Source organism: Equus przewalskii, chromosome 10 (genome assembly GCF_037783145.1).
Source record: "Equus przewalskii isolate Varuska chromosome 10, EquPr2, whole genome shotgun sequence".
NCBI lineage: Eukaryota > Metazoa > Chordata > Mammalia > Perissodactyla > Equidae > Equus > Equus przewalskii.
This window is the reverse complement of record NC_091840.1, coordinates 30,593,651-30,615,962: the sequence shown is the minus strand read 5'-3', so window position 1 is coordinate 30,615,962 and position 22,312 is coordinate 30,593,651. Positions and strand designations below refer to the sequence as shown.

Sequence of the window (22,312 nt, the reverse complement as noted above, 5' to 3'; positions counted from 1 at the left end):
CCACCAAATTACCTCTCTAGCATAATGGAATAGGGATAAAACTTTGATATGTGGCATTGACTCAAAAGTGTTCCAAGGTATCCTCATTGTTATGAGACTAAAGAAAAAATTCTACATCAGATTAATTCTCACCGGACTCAAACTCTAGAGATTCCTTTCATAAACCAAGGGGCCCTTGCTTGTCTCTAGCCTTACAGAGCCCCTAACAAACAAGTAAGCCAGCAGGCACCAAAGGCAACTGGACATGCCACTTCCCAGCTGTGTGCTCAGACTGTCAGGAGCTGCCCACCTCACTCCACCTCATGCTTTGCTCTCTAATGACCATTTATCTCGGCTTCAAAGTTGCACCCGTCTTCCATTTCACTTCCTGGCTCTGCAGAACGGGCATTTTAAACTCTTTCTCTAGCTTGACCTCTGGTTCTCTCTTTGAATGTGATTTCTCCTCACCACATGTCTGTCCTAGCTTTGGTGATGCCAATTTAAAACTCTCATCTTGTCCAGTCGAGCCCAGTACTCAAGATCTTCCACAGACTAAAGACCCTCAAGGCCATGCTGTCACCACTATGGGTGTGGAGTCGGACCTGGAGAGACTGATCTTTTAGAACACCTCTCTGAAGTTGTGTTTCTTTCCTTACACAGAGTGGTAACTGAATAAGTATGTTAGCAGTAGGGTAAGAATCTCTTTGAATTCCTTTGTCATAGTCCTTGCATATTTAGGCAGAGACTGTTCTTTTGGAAATGGAGACTCTCTCCAGCTACAGGAAGGATGGAATGGTGTATATGTTATAGGCATGCTCCTTTCTGGAGAAGGAGGCACCAGAGGGCTCTGCCTTATTAATCCAACGTATAGTGAAAGAAGGCCCTGTGATCTCCTGAGCATCATCTCCAGGCCCTCCAAGGTTGGTGTACTATGTTCATTATCAAGATTCAGCTGGCTTTGAGGCAGGAGAAGGTACTTGGAGCAAGACCAACCTGAATTTCAAGCCTACCTTGCTCCTGAGTCTTTAGGACTTGGCTTCCTCATACATGAAATGGGCATACTGCCATATATATGATCCATATATATATCAATGATGATGATGATGATGATGATTACATTATGCAATGACACACATCCAATAACATTACAAATGTTGCTTCATTTAGTCGTTGTAATGATACTACAAGGCAGGTACCATTGTTACCATCTCATTCTACATATGGAAAAACTGAAGCACAAAGAAATTGATCTGCTTTTGAAGGATACACAGCTACTAAGTGGCAGAGTCAGGATCAAATGCAGCAAGGTGACTTCAGAATTGGTGCTCTTAACCACTGTTCTCAGCTGTTCCCACGTGGCAGCCCCCAGTGGGTACCCAGCAAATGAGGTCAGTTATAACAATAACAGCAATTAGACTACTTAACATACTTAAGGCAATTCCACAATGCATCGTCAATTTATTCATTCAAGTAGCAGATTATGCAAATGTGCTGAGCACATGTATAATACAAATGTGCTTACAAAATGTGAAAAATAAAATAAATCATTTATTTCTCCATGCACTTCTGCAATACCTCTCCTCATTGTAGCAGCAGCACCTGGTGCCCCGTGGGTGTTGAGCGAATGCTTATTAATTGTGGCTCACACTGTCTGGTCATAGAACATAATGATATAAATATTACCATTAATGCTGCAATTGTCACCAGTGAGAATTCCATATTAAAGAACAAACGCTACTGGAACATGATTGTATAAGGGTCCAGACTACATGACCTTTCCAAAGTCTGGCAAGTTCCAAATTCTGCAGAAGACGTAGGAAAGTCAGCTCAGTTCTGCCCTATAATGGTCTGAGAGGTTTATTTTTGTCTTTGGGACAGCATTTTTTGTGAAATATGACAGGCATTTCTGCCTCTCAGTCTTGTTCTCAAGTTTGCCCAATTCAGAAATTTGACAAGGAGATGAAAAGCCACCACTTGCCCATGCCTGCCATGGATGCTTGATACGGACAGGCTTCAGGATCTGGTTTAACCTCTGTTAGAGAAAGCTTGTAGAACAAGGACCAAAATAATCACTAATGCTCAATGTACCAGGCCACAATGTTCTGGCTCCCTCTTTCCTTTCATGTTAAATTCCCTGCCTTAACTGAGTGGCCCTCTGCAAACCAGCCTTGTGACTAATGGGCCTTGGATCAGGTTTTGCTTCCTGACAGTTGTACAAATAAATGAATGTTTATCCCAATTACATAATGAACATCGATTTTCCTACCCTCTGATTGCAAAGTGTCCCCTCATCTCAAAGCATCTCCGTTGTTCTTATGTCAAGGATAATATCTTCTCATTGGAAGAACTCTGCTTGAGGGCTGCAGCAAGTGCAGTTTAGGACACTTTGGAGAAAAAGAACAAGGATTGAAGAAGAAGTGGGAAGAGATTTTCTAGAATCTGCCAGCATGCTCCAGTGTGGGCAGGAAAGCTACAATTTTTGAGCACCTGCAAGTGCTAGTATGTATAATACTTCATATACATTATTTCATTTTACCTTCACATTAATCGTATAAGTATCATTAGCTCCATTGTACAGAGGAGGAAAATGAAGAAAATGAAGCTGGGGGAATAAGTGACCTGCGTGTGGTTATGTGGCTGGTTGGTAACTGAGTCACAGTTCAAAAAGCCCAAACCAGGTTCTATGTGACTCCAAAGGTTTATTTCCCCAACACCTTGGGTACCATTATCTTTTTCTCATACACCAGACCTAGTACTGGGTCTGAGCTCTGGATCTGTTTCTTGCTAGCTCTATGGCCTTGAATAAGTTGCATATCTTTTTTGATCTGGAGATCTTCATCTGCAAATCAAGATCTACCAGGACCCAGTCTGCTTACCTGACCACATTTTTTTTTTTTGCGAATGGCATTTACACATGATAATGTGCTGTACAAACGTGTTGGACTACTGGCAAGCTTATAAACAGCCTTTGTTAATCTGTTGCAGCCTCTGGGCCACTATGAAACTTTGTTGCTTCCCCTTCCTGATTCTCCAAAATCAACACTTGGGTCTGTTTTGCCAATAACAGGTTTGTTTTCATTATTAGGGATGATTCTGTCTTGAAGTTGGAACAGAAATGGCAATTGAACATGCTTTCATGGGATTTCAAAGATTCCATTTTTCTTGGGGAAAGAAGAAATAGGAGCCAATGGAACAGCAATTAAATCCATAGTTTAAAAACAAATGCTACTAAGGCACAGATGATATCATGCAATAGTTGGAATTTCTCCTGTTTTCTCAAGCTGGCAGAGCAGGGGCAGCTCTCTGAAATCTCATGCCAGCTGTCAGCATCTGTTCCAGGAGTTGCCACTCCCATGCATCTCTTTGGCAAATTCCTCTCTCTCCAGCCCAAATCTGTTGTACTTAGCTCCTAGCATAACCCAGGAAACCATCACGGGGCCTGGTGCTGCTTCAGCCATCCAGGGCTCACGTGATATCAGAAGGTCTTGCTCCATGTGGCAGTTTCCTGGAAAGGAGACTCATTAATCATACAACAGGAACCATTAACTGAGCATTCTATGCCCAACAGATTATCCACCTGGCCCCTCCAATGCCAGTTGAGTTGACACACTCTATAGGAGACCAGAGGAAATTGTAGCCTGCCTAATCAGCGTCTCCTCTCATGTACCACAAATCTCTGTGTATTTTATCCCGAAAGGAGGCTAATTAGGGTCATCAGACTGGGGCTAAATCACTATTAATAGCTGACCATGGAGGCACAAAATCTAATCTTGCAAGCATGCTCATCTTGAGCAAGAGATTTCCTGGGGCTTAAAAACCTACTACCATACCAGGAAGACAGTTAGGCAGTTCCACCAAAAGTTAAACATAGTAATTACTTAGGACTCAGCAATTCCATTCCTAGGCGTACTCCCAAAATTGAAACAATTACTTAAACAAATCTTTATACACAAATATTCAAAAACACAATAGCCAAAAGGTGGAAACAACCCAATGTCCATCAGAGAATGAATGGATATACAAATTGTATACTCACACAATGGCATATCATTTAGTCATAAAAGGAGTGAAGTACAGATATGTGTTACACAGTGGATGGGTTTTAAAAACATTGGGCTAAGTGAAAGAAGCCAGACACAAAAGGCCACATATTGTATGATTCCATTTACATGAAATACCCAGGCTAGGTAAATCCATAGAAACAAGCAGATTCGTAGTCACCAGGGGCCAAGAGGGAGAGCGAACTGGGAGCAACTGCTTAATTAGTAAAGGGCTTTATTTTGGAGTGATGAAAATATTTTGGAACTAGATAGATGTGGTTGTTGTACAACATTATAAATATACTAAATACTGCTGAATTATTCAGTTTAAAATGGCTAATTTTATGTTACGTGAATTTTATCCAATTTTTTAAAAAAATCTACTATTAAAGCCTATAACTTCCTCTGGAAAGCATAAAAAATAAAGATGGATTGATAAATAGACAGACATGAATATGTGATAAAGCACAAAGAGTAAAATGTTAATTATAGAATCCAAGTACATGGGTGTTCACTGTAAAATTCAATGTTTCAATGGGTTTGAAAATTTCTATAATGCAATGTTAGGGAAATAATAAAACCTGGTACTGATTATCATCAGACAATTGAAAAGAAGGTACCAAAATCCTGCTCCCCAACATGGGTCTTCCAGTCTTGGTCCTGAGCAGGACATGGCCGGACTCTTGTCAGGATAAATTAGCTGAGCTTTGTCCACGGCACATGTTCCTCACTTCCCTTTCTCATCTCCACTTCACCCATCTGCAGATAATGCCATCTTTTCATGATGATAGCTGCCACTTACACACATATGCTACAGCCAGACCCTGTGTCAGGTGACTTACATTCATTGTCTCTAATCCTGATAACACCCAAAGTAGGTTACAGATGCAAAACCTTCCATAATAATGAATAAAACCAGACACAAAATAGCACACACGTTTTATATAAGTACATTGTACAGGAAGTAGAAAAACTGACAGGCAAAATGAATTTCTGCTGTTCAGCGGGTAGATAATGTTCCCCTTGGGGGCAATTGATTGGAAGGCCCATGGGGGCATTTCTGGGGTGCTATGCTGGTCCCATTTTGTTTCCTCATGTAGTGTTGATTACATGAGTGCATTCACATTATGAAAATCCACTGAGCTGTGCTATGTGTGTCTTTGTGCATGTATACTACCTAACAATAAAGGTTTAATAAAACTAAATCAATGACATACTTAAGTAAAATTAATCAGTAAAACCAAAAGCTGGTCAGTTGAAAAGATTAATCAAAATATAGAAAGAAAGATGGAGGAAACATAAACAAGTAATGTTAGGAATAAGAAGAGACATATCTGCTGATACAGAGGGAGAAGCAATCTTATAGTGGAATACTGTGTACCACTGGATACAGATTAACTCCAAAGGCCTTGAAAATCTCAATGAAATGGGTGCTTCTCTAAGAAAATAACTAAAATTAAGATTGCATGGGAGCAGCAGCCCAGGATAGACTCTGCTGCTGTCTAGAGTCTAAACAATATCTGAATTCACAAACCCCTCTTCTCTTGTTAGCCCCTGGAGGGTCCACAGCAGCACACACACAGACTGACAAATCAGTGAATGGCTAAGGGCCATTGTGAATCATGGCCCCTTGTTCTACAGAAACTATAAAACCCTGCCATAGAAAGAAGGTGATGGGAGTCACCGTGGTCAGAGTCTAAATCCATCTCCTATGAAATTGTGGAGCACTGGGCCATGTCCTTGTCTGGGATGCCTTCCCGATCCCAGGTGATGACGAGATAAGAGTGGATGGCTCAAACCTGTTGAAGAGATGAAACACTACCTTGGGGATACATACAGCACTTTTGTTGTAGTAAGTACTCGTTTATTGAAAAATAAGAAGCCACTTTTTGATTACTTGACAGGTGGTTAGAAATGTTACTTTTGCTTTAAGTAGATTGTTAAAGAAAAGTCAACCCATGTGGCATGGCGGGGAAGGAAGACAAAAAACGTTAAGTTTAGGCAATAACCCATTAGCAGCCGGGCAGGGTGTAGTTGAGGAAGCTTTTTCCCTATAAGCTCTAACTGGACACCTGGAGGTAAGAGAGAGACTTTAAGTGGAAGACATGGCTGAGAGAGTGACACATTGCAGAGAGGATCAGAAGAACCAAAGAGCACCAGAGTTCATGGGGTTGGACAACCTGAGCTCTCCTGGTTACTTCAGAAAGGCAGTGTTTGTAATGAGAGCACAAGTCAGTACAGACACGTCTGAGAAGTGAAGGAGAGGAGGCCTCCTTCCTTGGAGTGACGGCGGGGTGAGGTGTGGTGGTGTTGAAAAGGTAGAATCTGACAGAGAGAAGGTGGCTCTTTCATGGTTAGGAAGGAACTAAGCACATTTGTAGGCCGAAGGGAAGGCTCAGGCTGAAAATGTTAAATGCACAAAAAAGAAAATGGAAATAATGGATGGAGCAAGATCCTAGATTCAGGAAGATGAGAAAATGTGGACTCAAGGATAAAGTTTAGCTTTGGAAAGGAGGCCATCTACCAGAACGAGCATAACCTCGGGAGTGGGTTGAACGGCGGCCCCCAAAAGTGTGTCCATTTCTAAACCCCCAGTACTTGTGAATGTGACTTTATTTGGAAACAAGGCCTTTGCACATGCAAAGGATCTCTCAATGAGATCCTCCTGGATTTAGGGTGGGCCTTAAATCTAATAACTGGTGTCTTTAGAAAGGAGAGGGATATTTAAGACACACAGACATGGAGGGAACACACAGGGGAAAAGACCACGTGAAGATGAAGGCAGAGGCTGGAGTGATGCCCCAAGCAAGGGAGAGCTTAGAGCCACCAGGAGCTGGAAGAGGCAAGGAAGGATTCTCCTCTAGAGCTTTCAGAGTGAGAATGGCCCTGCCAATACCTTCATTTCAGGACTCTGGCCTCCAGAAAACTGTGAGAAAATAAATTTCTGTTGTTTCAAGCCACACGGTTTGTGGTAATTTGTTCTGGCAGCCCTAGGAAGCTCGCACAACCTCCCAACTGCAGGTTAAAAATGGACCCCGTAGAGGCAGCAACCCGAGCTACACTGACAGACTTCAGAGCTGTGTCCTCACTCGTTGATTTGGTTAGGAGACTGGTCGGCCTAGTGAAACCTCATCCCTGGAACAACCATAGCTGTGTCAACCTCAGCCTTGAACGTGCCCTTCATCGTCAGTGTCCAGTCTCCATGTCCAGCCTTCTGCTTCCCATTGCCCTGGCTGGCATTTCTCACTGTGCCCCCAACTCTCATCCCAATTGCTGAAGCTTCAAAGCATTAAATCTTCGAGTTTCTTTCTCCAAACCTAGATTTATATGAAAAATCCAACTAAAGAGACCATAAAGAAAAGGTGCATGATATTATGTATATATATTTCTTTCTTTTTTTACTTCTACTGTCTGATTTAATTCAAACAACTGCCATTTTCTTCTGGGCACCTACACAAACACTTATTTGTGTGGTTGGTCTAACTTACTGCCGATTCCTACCACTTACGCTCGCCTTCCTCAATTCCTCACAACTTAATGTGCCACCAATTATAGCATAGCAAGCCACTGAGAATCATTTATTCAAATCATTTTAGTTCTCTAGCTGGAACTCAAAGAAGGGGGATATTAGTCCGATGTATCCAATTCATTGAGAAATTCCCAATCGATAGTCAATATAGGTCACCCAGATTCATCCTGAGAGGGATTTAGAGAACAAATATGTGATAGAGGAACACATTCATTCACTCAGTATTTACTTAGTACTTACTGGCTACCAAGTACTTTGCTAGCTGTTAGAAATATATATATGAATGAGATGAGTGAGTCTGACCTTCAAAGAGCTCATTGTTTCATGTGTAGATGGGAAAAAGATGTTTAATTGAACAATCCGAGTACAATATGATAAGCACTGTCTTGTGATGTAAACGGTAATGCTGAGGAGTCTTGGGAAGGGGAGCATTTCTGGAGATGTGGTACGTGCTTGTGCTAGAGTCTCTGTTTGTCCTCCCAGATGCACCTTCCACCTTTTCCCGCCTTCTTTGTGCTCTTGGAGGTGTCCTCTATGAACCGCATCCTCTGAGCACTCATGCCTTCTGGCTTCCAGACGGGTCCAGTCAATGGGAGGACATCAGAGGGTGGACGGGAGAGAGCTCCCTTCCTGTCACACTGCAGCCTGGCAGGGACTGCACTGTTCTAGGAGATGCCAGCTTCTGTCTGGAGGCACCACGTATGAGTGTGGCCATGTCCCAGTAACTGCTTCCTCCTTCCTGCTTCCAGCAGGTACTAGCCCTGAGCTGCTTCACCATCCCATCTCAGTTTCCCTTAATCTTGCTTGCACCTTTGTAAACAGTCCCAATGTGTGCTCTGTAACCACTCCTTGGAGTGTGTCATCCATTTCCTGCTGGGAGCCTGATGGACACTGGGGCCAAGGGTGTCCTTGTCACAGATGGGGTGACCTTTGAACTATGTCCTGAAGAATGAGTAAGGTTTCACCAATTGCATACAGTGGGGGTAGAGTCTCCCAGGCTGAAGTAAGATCACTGTCAGGGCTGGGAGGCCTGGGAGTGCACTGCACATCTGGGGACTAATAAGTAATGCTGATCTTTTTATAGAGAGTCCTGTGGGAAATGATGGGAAGGGAAATTGGAAAGTTAAAGGCCTTGGGTGTCATGCTGAGTTTCGAGTTTTATCCCAAAAGTGATGAGAAATCCAAAAGACACTGACAATATTCCAGCGTCTTGCATCTCCAAATCCCGGGTCTTTCTATAAAACCTGTAGGAGAGACTGGTGTCGATCTGTGCTCTTGAATTTATACTTTATTGGTTTTGTACTCTTCCCTGTTTGGTGGTTAATAAAATTCACTCTCAGACTGTGAGCTGAGGAAAGCTGTTGACTTTTAAAAACATCAAATCACTTCAAAAGCTTTTCCTTCTCAGTCTCAATTTATTGGGCCTTCTACTTATGTGTTATGGAAAAAGGGAATATTCCTCTTGAGATATGTCAGTTTCATTTAATTACAGAAAACTTTGCTGAATGTGACGGTCTTTCAGAGAGCCTTATAAAAGGGAGTGCTTGATGAGAGCTGAGATTCTTGGCTCAGGTCTTACGGAAGCGAGGAGAGAGAGGCCAGTAACATCCAGAAAAGGGTAGCAGAGGCCTTGTGAATGGGGATGGGAAGGAAGAGAGAAAAGTTCAGAGCAGAGCTGTCCAATGGAAACATAATATAAGCCACAAATGCAAGGCATGTATGCAATGCTAAATGTTGGAGAAGCCACACTACGAAAAGCAAAAAGAGGTGAAGGCAACCCAAGTGTCCGTTGATGGATGAATGGACAAATGAAATGTGGTAGCTACATGTAACAAAATATTATTCATCTCTAAAAAGGAAGGAGATTCTGACACATGTTACAATGTGGATGAACCCTGAGGGCATCATGCTAAGTGAAATAGCTCATTCACAAAAAGAAAAATACTGTATGGTTCCACTTGTAGGAGGTAGCTAGAGTAGTCAAGTTCACAGAGGCAGGAAATAGAAGGGTGATTACCAGGGACTAAGGGAAAGGAGGAAAGAGGAATAGTTTAATGATGGAGAGTATCAGTTTTGCAAGATCAAAAGAGTTCCCAAGATTGGTTGTACAACAATGAAAATATACTTAACACTACTGAATTGCACACTTAAAAATTGTTAAGCTGGGGGCCGGCCCAGTGGCGCAGCAGTTAAGTTCACACGTTCCGCTTCAGCGACCCGGGGTTTGCCGGTTCGGATCCCGGGTGTGGACATGGCATCGCTTGGCACTCCATGCTGTGGCAGGCATCCCACATATAAAGTAGAGGAAGATGGGCACGAATGTTAACTCAGGGCCAGTGCTCCTCAGCAAAAAGAGGAGGATTGGCAGCAGATGTTAGCTCGGGGCTAATCTTCCTCAAAAAAAAAAAAATGTTAAGCTGGTAAATTTTATGGTATGTCTATTTTACCACAATTTTTTAAAAATTAAAAAGAAATAAGTAAAATTAATTTGAAGAATATATTTTATTTAACCCTTTGTATCCCAGACACCATTATTTCAATATGCAATCAATGCAAATTATCGAGATAGTCTACCTTTTGTTCATACTAAGCTGTTGAGATCTGGTGTGTATTTTCACACTTATGGCAACTTCAATTTGAACTAGCCCCATTTCAAGTGCTCAGTAGCCCCGTGTGGCTAATGGCCACCATATTGGACAGCACAGGTGGGTGCTCAGCTGGGACTTGCCCCATAGTGATATGTTTTCAAAGACTTCTTCCTTTAGGAATTTGTCTTTCAGGCAGTACCAGGCATAGGCTGAGACCTACGTTTTCTGTGCAGGATAATGGAAGGGTGGCTCTAAAAGCTATCCCAGAACCCTACATCAAAACAGATCAGAAGAGGCCATTGAGCCCAGCTCCACTGTCCCAGGAAAGCCCTTTGTGGTGAGTGCTCTGGCCCTTGATCCAGTACTAAGTTGGAATATCAGTGAGGTGGGTCATAGATAACAGACATCAGAGTCAGACTCACTAGCTCTGTGCCCTTGGAAAAGTTGTATAATATCTCAGAGCCTGAGTTTCTTCATTGGTGAAATAGAGATAAGGCTGGTGGCTATCTTATAAGGCTGTGGTAAGAATTGACTCAAAATGCACACACAAAGCTTGGGTAAAAAGTGACTGGTGCATAGTAAATAGTGTTAGTCACTTTGTTATAAAAGTCACCATCATTGTTATTATTATTAGACTAGTGCATTTTAACTGTACAGCATTGTTTTAATGTTCTTTTCTTTTCTTTGTTTTGCTAAGGAAGATTTGTCCTCACATCTGTTGCCAATCTTCCTTTATTTTATATGTGAGCTGCTGCCACACCATGGCCACTGACAGACAAGTGGTGTAGGTCTGTGCCCGGGAACCAAACCCTGACCACCAAAGTAGAGCAAGCCGAACTAAACCACTAGGCCACAGGGGCTGGCCCCTTTATGTTCTTTTAGACTTTCAATCATTCCCTCAGCCAATGTTCAATGAGTTGATGAAGCAGTGATTAAGAACACAGACTCTGGAGCTAGACTGCTTGTGCTCAAATTATGGTCCTGACACTTTCAAGGGGCACGAGACTCTTTTCTCTTCTCAAGGCCTCCTCCTTCTTACCCCCGGGCCCCCATACACACGGCTCTGTCTACTCTCCAGCATAACTTCCTTGTCCTTCAATTTTTAAATCTGTAAAACAGAAATAATAATAGTAAACACTGCATGAGGATTAAATGCAATAACATAGATGGAGCACTTCAAACACATCCTGGCACATGGCAAACCTCAGATAAGCGGGATCTGCTATGACAGGGCAAAAGATTGGTGGTTCAGCCGTAAATAAAGCAGGAGCCATCCTTGTTCTCCCAGAGTATAATCTTGTAGGAGAGCTGAACCTTAAACCAATAATACAATAGAGATTGAGGAGTGTTATCATACGGGAAGTCCTTACTAATGTCTTTCTTAAATACTTGCTCCACAATTTATTTTTATTTTTTTAAAGATTGGCACCTGAGCTAACAACTGTTGCCAATCTTTTTTTTTTTTTTTTGCTTTTTCTCCCCAAATCCCCCCAGTACATAGTTGTATATTTTAGTTGTGGGTCCTTCTAGTTGTGGCATGTAGGACGCCTCCTCAACGTGGCCTGACGGGCGGTGCCATGTCCATGCCCAGGATCAGAACCAGCAAAACCCTGGGCCGCTGAAGCAGAGTGCGCAAACTTAACCACTCGGCCACGGGCCAACCCCCATGCTCGACAATTTAAAAGCCTCCTGTCCCCTCCTTAGTGGACAAAAATTTTATTCTCTCTGGCAGACCATGAGCACACCATTTCTCTCAGTCTGTCCACCGTCAGAAGCAGCAAGGCTTCCCTTTCTTCTCAGACCCCTGCCCATCACCTCCGCTTGAATTCAGATGCGCCAGAGGCCCACCGTTTTCATGCAGCAGCACTTCTTCTGCTGAGCCCTGCAGACGGAAAGATCAATAACGCCCCTAAAAAACCCATGTTTATCAAACCCGCTTATACACTGTAGGAAAATCTTGCTCCCAAGATACGGTCATTTCTCACTTGCATAGGTCAGGGTGGACAAATGCGTGCTGAGTCTCTGTGCGGCTCCCAGTGGGCGCTCTTGGCCTTTGCACAAATAATTAAAGAATGAACAAAAGAGATTAATACTGAAGCAATTTATGGTGAGCTACACAGGAGGTCAGAACAGCACAGATTCATCTCCAAATTGACAAGATACAAGGGAAGAGGAAATAAAAGAAAAAATAAATTGTTGATAAAAATTGTCCTTATAGGAGGTAAGAACTGAAAAGGAAGTGTTCTACAGCTCTTATTTGGTAAGAGTTGGCATTCAGCCCTGTCTGACCCCTACCATTAAAGCACATGCATTTGGAAGAGTACACAGAGCAGTGGAGATCCTAAAACATGTTCCTTTTCCCCCCAATAAGCTTAGCTAGTCCTCATCTTCCCAAAGACGCCACTCCCACCCACTTTCTCAGGTGTCAGCCTCAAATTCTGCCCAAGAAGTGAGTTTACCTCTATGGTGGCTCTGTCATTGTTGGAGAGGAAGATGGAAGGGCCGAAGGGACCTGCTGGGATTGAGTTCCAGGGTTCAGAGATAATTCTAGGCTGGCTTCCTCTTCTGTGACCCCTCCTCATCTTTCTCAGGTGCCCCGGTACGGGAAGGAGAATTTCTGCCCCTTCTTTCTTCACCCCTCACGGAGGTGGACATGGGAGGGTGCTGAACTTGGGTTCCTCATGGGAGTCGTTGACAAAGTGGAGGAACCTGAGAAGCTGGGCCTGTCCTGGGAGGATGATACTTCCTGCCTTAACAGGACTCAAAATCCAGCTTTAAAAAAATGACCCGTACCTTTTCATAGCTCCTAATTTAGAGAGAGGGAGAGAAAAAGAACCTAATGTGCATAAGTCTCTGGATAAAACAATAATTATCTAGACCATATTACTGATGATTTTGGAGAATGAAAATACATTTCAGAGAAAAGTTTGGCAATAAACATGAAAAGCCACAAAAATATTCATGTTTTTTATCTCACTAATATCAATGTTGAGAATTCATCCCCCCAATTTTTTTTAAACAAGGGAAGTAAAATCACTTTATGCACAGAAATATTCATAGTGGCATTACAATTATGGGAAAACTAGAAGAATTTTAAATAGCCAAAAATTACTAAACAGATTATGGCATATTCACTGAAAGGATTAATCCATTTAATCCAGGCACCAGGCACAATTAACCATCTACGTGAAAACTGTACTGGAAGGTGGGAAAGTATTTATGGAATAATATTGGGGAAAGAAGTGGAGTAAATAAATATATCTAGATTGTGGTTATAGTTATGTTGTAAAGCGTGCTTCGATAAAGACTGAGAGAGAGCACAGAGAAGAACCAGAGGTGCTAAAAGGGCTAGATTAGGAAAAGTCTTTAAAAAAAACACTATGTAACATTTCCACAATGTGCTGCTACTAGTAATGGCAAAATAAATAATAACAAAACATAGGCATCAGATTACTCGTTTTGCCTCATTTCTTTGGCTTTCCCTGGGTCGCTTCAGTTAGATCCTCCCAAACTGTACGCCAAGGCACTCCATGTGCAATGGATGGGTTCCAGATACCACGATGCCCTAAATATTGAACTCTGTCCACTAGAACAGCCACGTGAGTCCTCTAGTCACTCATCCCCAGCTTTGAGTAGCCTCATCTGTTTACCCAGGAGTGTCATGCTGTGGGAAATGTTGGAAAGCACTGCCTCAGCCAGAGGATTCCCCGTGAAGCCCACCCCCAGTTCATATTTCATTGCGCATCCCATAGCAACTTGGGAACTGTGGCCCTAACCCTGCAGGATGACAGCATTCAGGTCTGCGCCCAAACCTTCGCTGACTGCCCTCCTCCAGGCCAAGTCCCAATGTGAAGCGTCTCCGACTCTTCCACCTGCATCCTGCACAGCTGCTCAGAGCCTGCTCTCAGGATGAGCGAAGCGTCCATCTCTTGCTCCCTCCTTCTCCCTCTTTTCCCCTCCTCCCAGAGAAGATAAACTTATGTGCATTTCCTGCAGATGCTCAAGCATCTAAACATTCAGTGTGACATGCTCAACCACATCAAAGCTTCTAGAGAGAGAAAGAAGGAAGCGCAGGAAAACAAACAGAAAAACAACGATGTCTTCAGATAACCGGAATACAAGCAAGTTTATGACCAGGTGGATTTTGCTCAACACATTATTTGGCATCAATAACAATAACCCAAAGATACTAACCAGCTCCCCCGGTGAGAAGAGAACCTGCTGCTAGCTGCATGAGTGCTTTAAAGCAAAAACTCTCTATCCTGCCCTTTTCAGCTTCAATCTACCCAACGTTCACAGTAAATTCCAGAGCTTGATTTAAAAACAAACAAACAAACATAATGAAAACTTTTCCAAAGTTCAAGATGGCATTGACGCCGTCAGCCCCAAGAGACCTGCTTATTTGTCCCAGGCTGAGAAGATGCGTGAAACACAAGCCGTGCTTCTCCATGCCTGTGCTGGGCTCATTGAACACTTTTAACAGCGACAACTGAGAGGTTAAGTCATGTTGGATTTGGTGCTGTTTACTAGAGACAATGCGCGCTGAGAACCAGAGAAACAAAAGTCACCCTCGCCCCTTCGTGGCGAGCAGCATGTAAACGCCCCTGCAGAAGAGCAGCTCCTGGTAAAGGAATAGAGGTCTACACATCTACAAAAGAAACTTGGGAAAGAACACCTCTGGGGGAGTCCTTGCGCTCAGGAAAGCTCTCTCAGGCTGAGGCGTCTTTCTGCCATGCAGCCCACTCTCAAGGATGAAGAAGGAAAAAAGAAAGGAAACAAAAAGAAAATATTCCCCACCAGCTGCTTACATTGATTTAGAATCAGCAGAGAAAATGCAAGTGCGTGTGGGCACACTCTTGCACCTCCTTTGGAAGAGGAGGGCAGATCCCAAATGTACTTGTTAATTGTGTAAATCATGCCTCCCACCCCCAGCCTCACGGAAAGCCCCAACCCTTGCATGCTCGCCCACCCCACAGCTGAGACCCCTCTCCAGCATTCCTTTCCCAGCTGCAGAGAAAGCATAAAAGGCTACTCACATGTGGCAGCTTCAGCCTCCCGCCACCTCTCCCCAGCCTGCGGACCGGCTCCAGTCGCTGCTGCTGCTGCTGCTGCTGCTGCTTTTCCTGTTGCAAGTGAAACAAACCTTCATCGACAGAGATGGTTTTCCTCTGGGCTGCTTTGTGTGAAATTCCCCAGATGAACATGGACTCGTTTATGTCATTATTCGAGTTCGATAGCTCCCCTAACACAGGCAGGGCTTTGGGGCTGTCATCTTCCACCGGCCGGGCTTCTGGTGAGAGAAACAACAGATCTGAAACTGACAACTGATCGCATCAAAGCACTCCAGGGGATGGCAACCCAAGACTACGAAGTAACACATTAGCTTGCAATGATACCATGTACGGCCGTAGATCATCTGTCTTCTACTCGCACTGTGAGCCTAACCAAGTTGGAGAGACATTATTTATGAACTTAGAGTTTCCAGAATGACTCCAGGTGAAGCCATATGGGCATTATAAAACATTGTGTCGCAGAAGGATTCTGTAGCCCTCAAACAAGTTCAACATTGCTGAAATCAATAAGGGAGACAATATCATTTGGTGGTTAAAAGCTAAAGGCTTTTAGATAAACCAAGGTTTATATAAATGTAAGTAGACTTAGGTTCAAATGTGAGCTCCACCACTTAGCTGTGTGAATTTGGGCAAGGTCCTTATTCTCTCCTTCTTCTTCTGCACACGAGGGATAATAATACTTACCCTCTGGGACAGCTGCAAGAAGTAAGTGGGATGGTATATACAAACTATCGAGTACAACGTGTGTCACACACCTGGCACCCCATAAGAGAAATAAAGATTCCTCACCCTGCAGTAGTGTGCGTTCACTTTGGGGACTCTTCATTTCTTAATGAAGAAGCTTGTGGTTGTATTTAAAACATCAGAAACATTCCGATGGTTCATGTAATTAATTGCTTCCTCAGAGGAAACTTTATGATACTTTACATATTTGAGGCAGCCCTAATTTTCAGGTCTCCCTGTAAGAATGCTGGGATGTCCATTTGTCAGATACAGGAAACAAAGCCATCAGTTGATCAAAATTGCTCAGCAAGGAGAAGACACTGACTCCTACTGCTTTCACTTAAAAACAGACTTGTAAGAACAGAACGGGAATCTATGTTCACTAAAGCTCTGTGTTAGGAGAGTTGAGATTTCTCACGACTGACAGATTTTGACAAGGAGATCCTCAATAGAGAAATCTGTATTCATTTCAAACAGTAAAAGAGAGCATGTCCAAGTGATGAAAAAATCCAGAATGTTAGTGCCGGAGTAGACCTCTGAGATTCTCTAGCTTAACTTCGCTTTTCCCAGTTGAGAACATTGACGGTCAGGAGCTGGTCATTACTGACTTATCTCCCATTTCCCACTACCCCTAAAGCAGATGAAGGAAGCTTGAACAGATGCTAGTTGCTTTTTAGGGGGATTTCTACCAAACTACCTGTCGAGGTAGTTTCAGTGGAGCCCACATAAACTAGACCCAGGGTTGGCAAATGGCCAGTCTACCATGCTCCATCTTACCCCACAAAGGGTGTTTTGGTCCTAGCCACATGCCACTGCCCTCCAAGTGAATCAGGTGAATGAACAAATATTAAAGACCTGGACCAGAGCGGTTTCTGACAAAGTCTTCTCCATGGGGCTGATGACCATTTACGATATGAAGGGAAGATGGGGAAGAATAGAGTCAAATAGTCAACCAAATCCCAAACAGATTCCTTCCAAGAGCTCGGAAAGAATCAATAAGATCCCACCTACATGGAAGGGCCATTTTCTGAGGAAATGTATGCCAAGTACTTGGCACAGTGTCTTCTACATTATAAATGCTCAATGAATGTTGGTAATTAATGACAATAATGACCAATAAGGAGGGATATGAAAGAATTGCTATAATTTGAGTCATAAATTGTACCGGGCATGACACTAACATTTTACATATGCTGTCTCATGCAATTTTCACAACCCTGGGAGAGAGGTATTATGATTCCCAATTTATGGGTAAGGAAATTGAAGCGTTAAGAACTCAAACCGTGGGGAGAGAATGTTTGCAGAGTCCCACCACCACATTTACCTGACTACCAGCATCCATGCCTGTGGACTCTGCTTCCCTCCTGTTATTGTGGATGAACTTTCCATGTCCCCAAAGTCACCCTTTGCATACTCAAGGACATCGCTGCACCAATATATCCTTAACTTCCCTGCACCATCAATTTTTCCTCGTACACCATATCATTCTCAACACCTTTATGCTATTTGTTCTCCTATAGTTAAAAGATACCTTCAGCTGATCCCATGTCCCCTTCCAGCTACTGTCAATTTACATGCTCCCCTCTATTGCAAAAATCCTCTCAAGAATTCTCAAAGCTCATTGTCTAAACTCCCTTTCTCTCTTGAACTCTCTGCAGTCTGGCTTTTACTGCCACCATTCTACCAAATTGCTCTCACCAATGTCATTGACAACCTCCCTATTGCTATGTCACTCCTCATCTTCATTTGACCAACCAGCTTCATGTGACACCGTTCTGCTCCCTGGAACATTTTCTTCCGTTGGCTCCCAGGAACGCACACTACCCTGGTTTGCCTTCTCCGTCAGTGGCTGTCCCTTCTCAGTCTTCCCTATTGGTGACACCTCTCTTCTAGCTACTGGAGAGGCGGTGTTAGGAAGGGGCTGGAAGCTCCAAGTCTAAAGCCAGGCAGCCCAGTTTGGAATCCTGGCTACACAACTCAGCAGGTGTGTGACCTTGGGCAAGTTCCTTAGCCCCTTTTCCCGAGTTTCCTAATCTATAAAAAAAGGGTAATAATAGGACTTACCTTATGTGGTTGTCCTGAAGATTACATGAGTTCATATGTGAAAGCACGCAGAACAAGGCCTGGTACACGATAAGCACTAGCCGTGTGTTAACTATTTTCATTATCCACCTCTTACCATCGAGCGCCTGAAGGCTCAGCCCTTGGAGACTGCTCTTCTCGGGATGCTCTCATTCTCTCTCACTGCTTTGAACAACATCTAGAGGCAGATTTAAATCTATGGTCTAGACCTCTCCTCTATAATGTAGACCCAATGGCATCTCAGACTTGATAGATCCAAAGCCAAACACTTGGTTTTCTCAGCCACCCTGTGCCTCCCATACTTTTCTTCATCTCAGTTAATAACAACTCAATCTTTCCAACTGCTCAGGTCAATAACCTTGAAGTTATTCTTGACTCCTCTGTCCCTCACACCCAATATGTAGTCTGTCAGCAAATCCTGATGGCACTACCTTTAAATATATCCAGAATTTGACCACCTCTCCTGGCTAATCACCTGGTCCAAGCTATCCTAATCTCTTGTGTGGATCATTTCAATAGCCTCTTTTAACCGTTCTGCATGCTTCCACCCCTTCCCTCCTGCAGTCTATTGTCAACATAGTGTGATCTTTTGAAACCTGGAGCAAGCTCATATCACTCTTCTACTCAAAATTCTCCCAAAGCTCCCCATTTCACTTAGAAAAAAAGGCCAATGTCCTTATTTGACCTACAAGGTCTGGTCCTCTGCCTCCCCTCTTCCTATACCTCTTTGAACTCATCTCCCATTATTCTCCTCATTACTCCCAGTGCCCTAGACATACAGCCTTCTTGCTGCTCTTTGAAGAGCACACGATGCAACCACCCCAGGGCCTTTGAACTTGCTATTTCCTGGCCCTAGAGCATTCTATCCCCATGTCCCTACCTGACTCATTTCTCTACTCCTTCAACTCTCTTTCCAATGTCACTTTCTCAGTGACAACTTCCCTTATCACTCTATTTAAAACTCCTCTCTTCCCGGCACTCCCTTTCCTCCAACTGTATTTTTCTCCATAATACTAATCATCAAATAACATATCATATATTTCCGGGGTTTTTTTGTGTGTCGTTTGTCTCCCAAAGTCTCCTGCTACAAGAATGCAAGCTTGATGAGAGTAGGTGTTTTTGTTTTTTAAGTCTTTTACTCACTGCCATTCCCCCAGTGCTTAGAATAGAGACTGCACCAAGTAGGTGCTCATTAAATATCTCTTGAATTGATGGATGGAACTAAGAGTGTTAAATCTCTTGTCAAAGTTCACAGCATTAATACATGATAGAGTTGGACTCAGGCAGATCTTTCTGCTTCCATAGCCCTTATTCTTTCCAATGCACCAGCAGTGCCTCTAACAATGTGTTGTGCAAGCCATCTAGACTTACTGCCCACTAAAGCGATGTTTAAATTTCTAGTGACTGGTGGGTCTTGAGCTACATTTCAGTGGCTTCAGGCTGCATGTCTGTCACTGCTTGCTAGCATTTCTATGCACAAAATACTTTGTGAGCTGGGAGTGTGTTTCACCAAATGCAAGAACAGCCGCTTTATTCCTTAGAATAGATTTATTGATGTCAACATTCTGGCAGAAATGAGAATTTTCCTTATGGTAGATGTCCTTGACTGTCCATTCAGAGATCAGAAGCAGTCTCTAAAGCTTTTAAAATGTCTTTTGTGCACCAAATTATTTGAGAAAAACAAAAACAATGCCCCGGAATCATTGAATTTCTGAAACATTTCACGCATGGTGGTTAAGCACTATGAGGGACCAGAGACTCTGCAAGTTGTTTTCAAGAATATGTAGGGAAATTAATTTGCTTTTTGTTTGTAACTTTTCATTTTTTAGTTTGAGGATCTCTTACTGTAGATGAATCTATCCATTGGGAAGAACCTTGTCCTCATGCGGCAGTATACTAAGAGACCCTCCAATGTGGGAGGACACTGGGGAAGTGGCAAAGACTTCTGCGTTAGGAGTCAGAAATTCTAGGTTCCATTCCCACTTCTGTCCCTGAACATCTGGGCTATCTTGGGGAAAGCTCTTCAGTCCACCTGGCCTCCATTTCTTTATCCATACAAAGAAGAGTTTGGACCAGCTTATCTCTGTTATCTCTTCCAGATTTGAATTTCTGTTAGATCATGAGTTCTGTTTCTGGTTGTGAAGGTGGACATGCTCAGTACTGCAACCAAGGGACTGATAACTAAGTTTAAGTAGGTAGACTCTAGTTGTAAGCAGACCAAACCCACCTCGTCTATGTCAGAATGTATTCCTTCATTCATTGAGTACCTACTATGTATTTGTCATTCTGTTATATGTTGAGTAAACAGAGGAGTAAAACACAGTGTTTGTATTAAAGAGGTTCATAGCCTAGCACAGAATATAGCAAAGCACACAGACAATTATGATTCTGTGATGGTGGGGAAAACAGAGGAGAGCCACTTGTTTAAGCTGGGATTTCGGGATGGCTTTGTGGAGGAAGTGACGCTTGAGCTAAATTTTGAGGATGAGAAGGAATTGTCCAGGAGGAGAAAGACAGAAAAGGGTGCAATGTGTGGTCCAGATGCAGAAGCATCACCTGTAAAGGTATAAAGCTACTAGAATTGGACCATGTTTAGCCAATTGAGAATTTTGGGTAGAAACCTGACTTTATATTTTATTTCTCCTGCTATTCTCCGAAAATTTAAAAGTTCTTGTCTTTGTTCATCACAAAGATAGAGAAACAGATTTGGGTTTTGGAGTCTGTTTAGTAGTGTTGTATACTGAAGAAGGCAAAGGAATCGACGAAAATGAGATCTGGAAATTATCCTTACATTTCTTTGCCAATGCTCTCCTTGAGCGCTGTAACCTGTTGTCTCTCACCCCTGACCCTCACCATTCTGCTGAATAAGTTGCACAGGTTTGCACAACCATTCATAATGTGTTAGCATTCATCAAGTCAAGATGTAATGTGGCTGAATCACTCTTGCATGAAGAAATGTTTTACCATGAGGATTATGGTGGGAGACTGGTGCCAGACATCCTGGGCTTCAGTCCTGACTCAAAATTTACTATCTTCATCTGTAAAATGGGAGACAATAATACTACCTGCTTCAGAGGTCGTGAATTAAATGAGATAATACGTGTAAAGCTCTTAGCACAATGCCCAACTCGGAGGAAGTGTTTGATACATTCTAGTTGATTAATTCAGTAAATCTGCACTTACTCAGAAATCCTAACCTAATTTAGTGTTGGGTCACTTCACTTGATGGAATCCCCATATTAAACTATGAAAATTGGAATTAAATTGTTAGGCTTTAACTATAATGCAGAAATCATTGCTCAAGCAATTGTTAAAGCAATCCTATCGGATCTTAACTTGCCAATTTTCAGTTACTGGGTGACCAGCAGCCAAGAGTGAAATACATGTTTAGCCAGAGGATTCATGAGCTAAGACTAGGGCTAGATCTGCCAAAAGATGCTTCTTTTCTTAAAGTCACTTGATGTTTATGAGCGCTTTTCCATTTGAGCTTCTTAAGGGTGGAGATTTGTCTTCAACTTTGTATCCCCTGTGCTCAGCACAGTGTGTGGCCTAGGTACTGTGTGAGGTCTTGCACAAGCCTGCCATGATTGGTCCCACTTAGACCGTGTAGATAACCAATTGCATATGTCCACTGGCTATTTATCAATGCAGAACTGCAAGGAAACTGTGTACCTATGATGCCAAGTCACTGTTATAGAACGTGTCGCCTATGTAGTAAAATGGCTTAGATGCATACCAAGACATTGGACTGGAACCCAGATGTCTGTCATAGAGATGACGCTTGCAAAGGCAGGCTTTGCAACCACTAAGGGAATGTTGTTGAAGTTTCAGGATCCATGTTGGAGGTTTAAGAGGCTTGGTAAGCCTTACTCAGGGATTTTCAAGATTTGGCAGGAGCTCCTGATGGACAGGCAAAATCCCATGGCCACTGATCTAAGCACATTCTTCATAAAGAACAGGGGAGACTTACATCTGCGCTTACTGAATAGCCCCCAGACCCATATCTTCCAATATTCTTCCCAGAGAAAATATCCTTTCAGTTAATTTCTGTTAATTGCGACTTCCATAAGATGTATATGTCAGCTTGCTCATTGTCATCAAACTTTGAACCCAGGAATCTACTGGACAACTTCAGATGCTCAATACATTTCTGTGGAATAAATAAAAGCATGCGTGAAAGAAGATTTTCATTCTCATGATTAAATAGGGGTCATTTTCTCTCTATTTCTCCAAGAAAGAGAATACGTTGAACAAAGCAGAGCCACTTGCTGATATGTTTGGGCAGGAGGAACTGTTGGC

The 22,312-nt window shown here is 42.9% G+C and overlaps 1 protein-coding gene across 1 annotated transcript in view; it reads right to left on the bottom strand.

Moving 5' to 3' along the window:
• ANKFN1 (ankyrin repeat and fibronectin type III domain containing 1) overlaps nt 1–15,452 on the bottom strand; it is a 371,664-nt gene extending 356,212 nt beyond the window's left edge. The window contains exon 1 of the mRNA XM_070560769.1: nt 15,173–15,452. Coding sequence (XP_070416870.1) covers nt 15,173–15,340 — 168 coding nt within the window. The 5' untranslated portion in view covers nt 15,341–15,452. The remainder of the gene's footprint in view (nt 1–15,172) is intronic.
• Between the last annotated feature and the right edge of the window lie 6,860 nt (nt 15,453–22,312).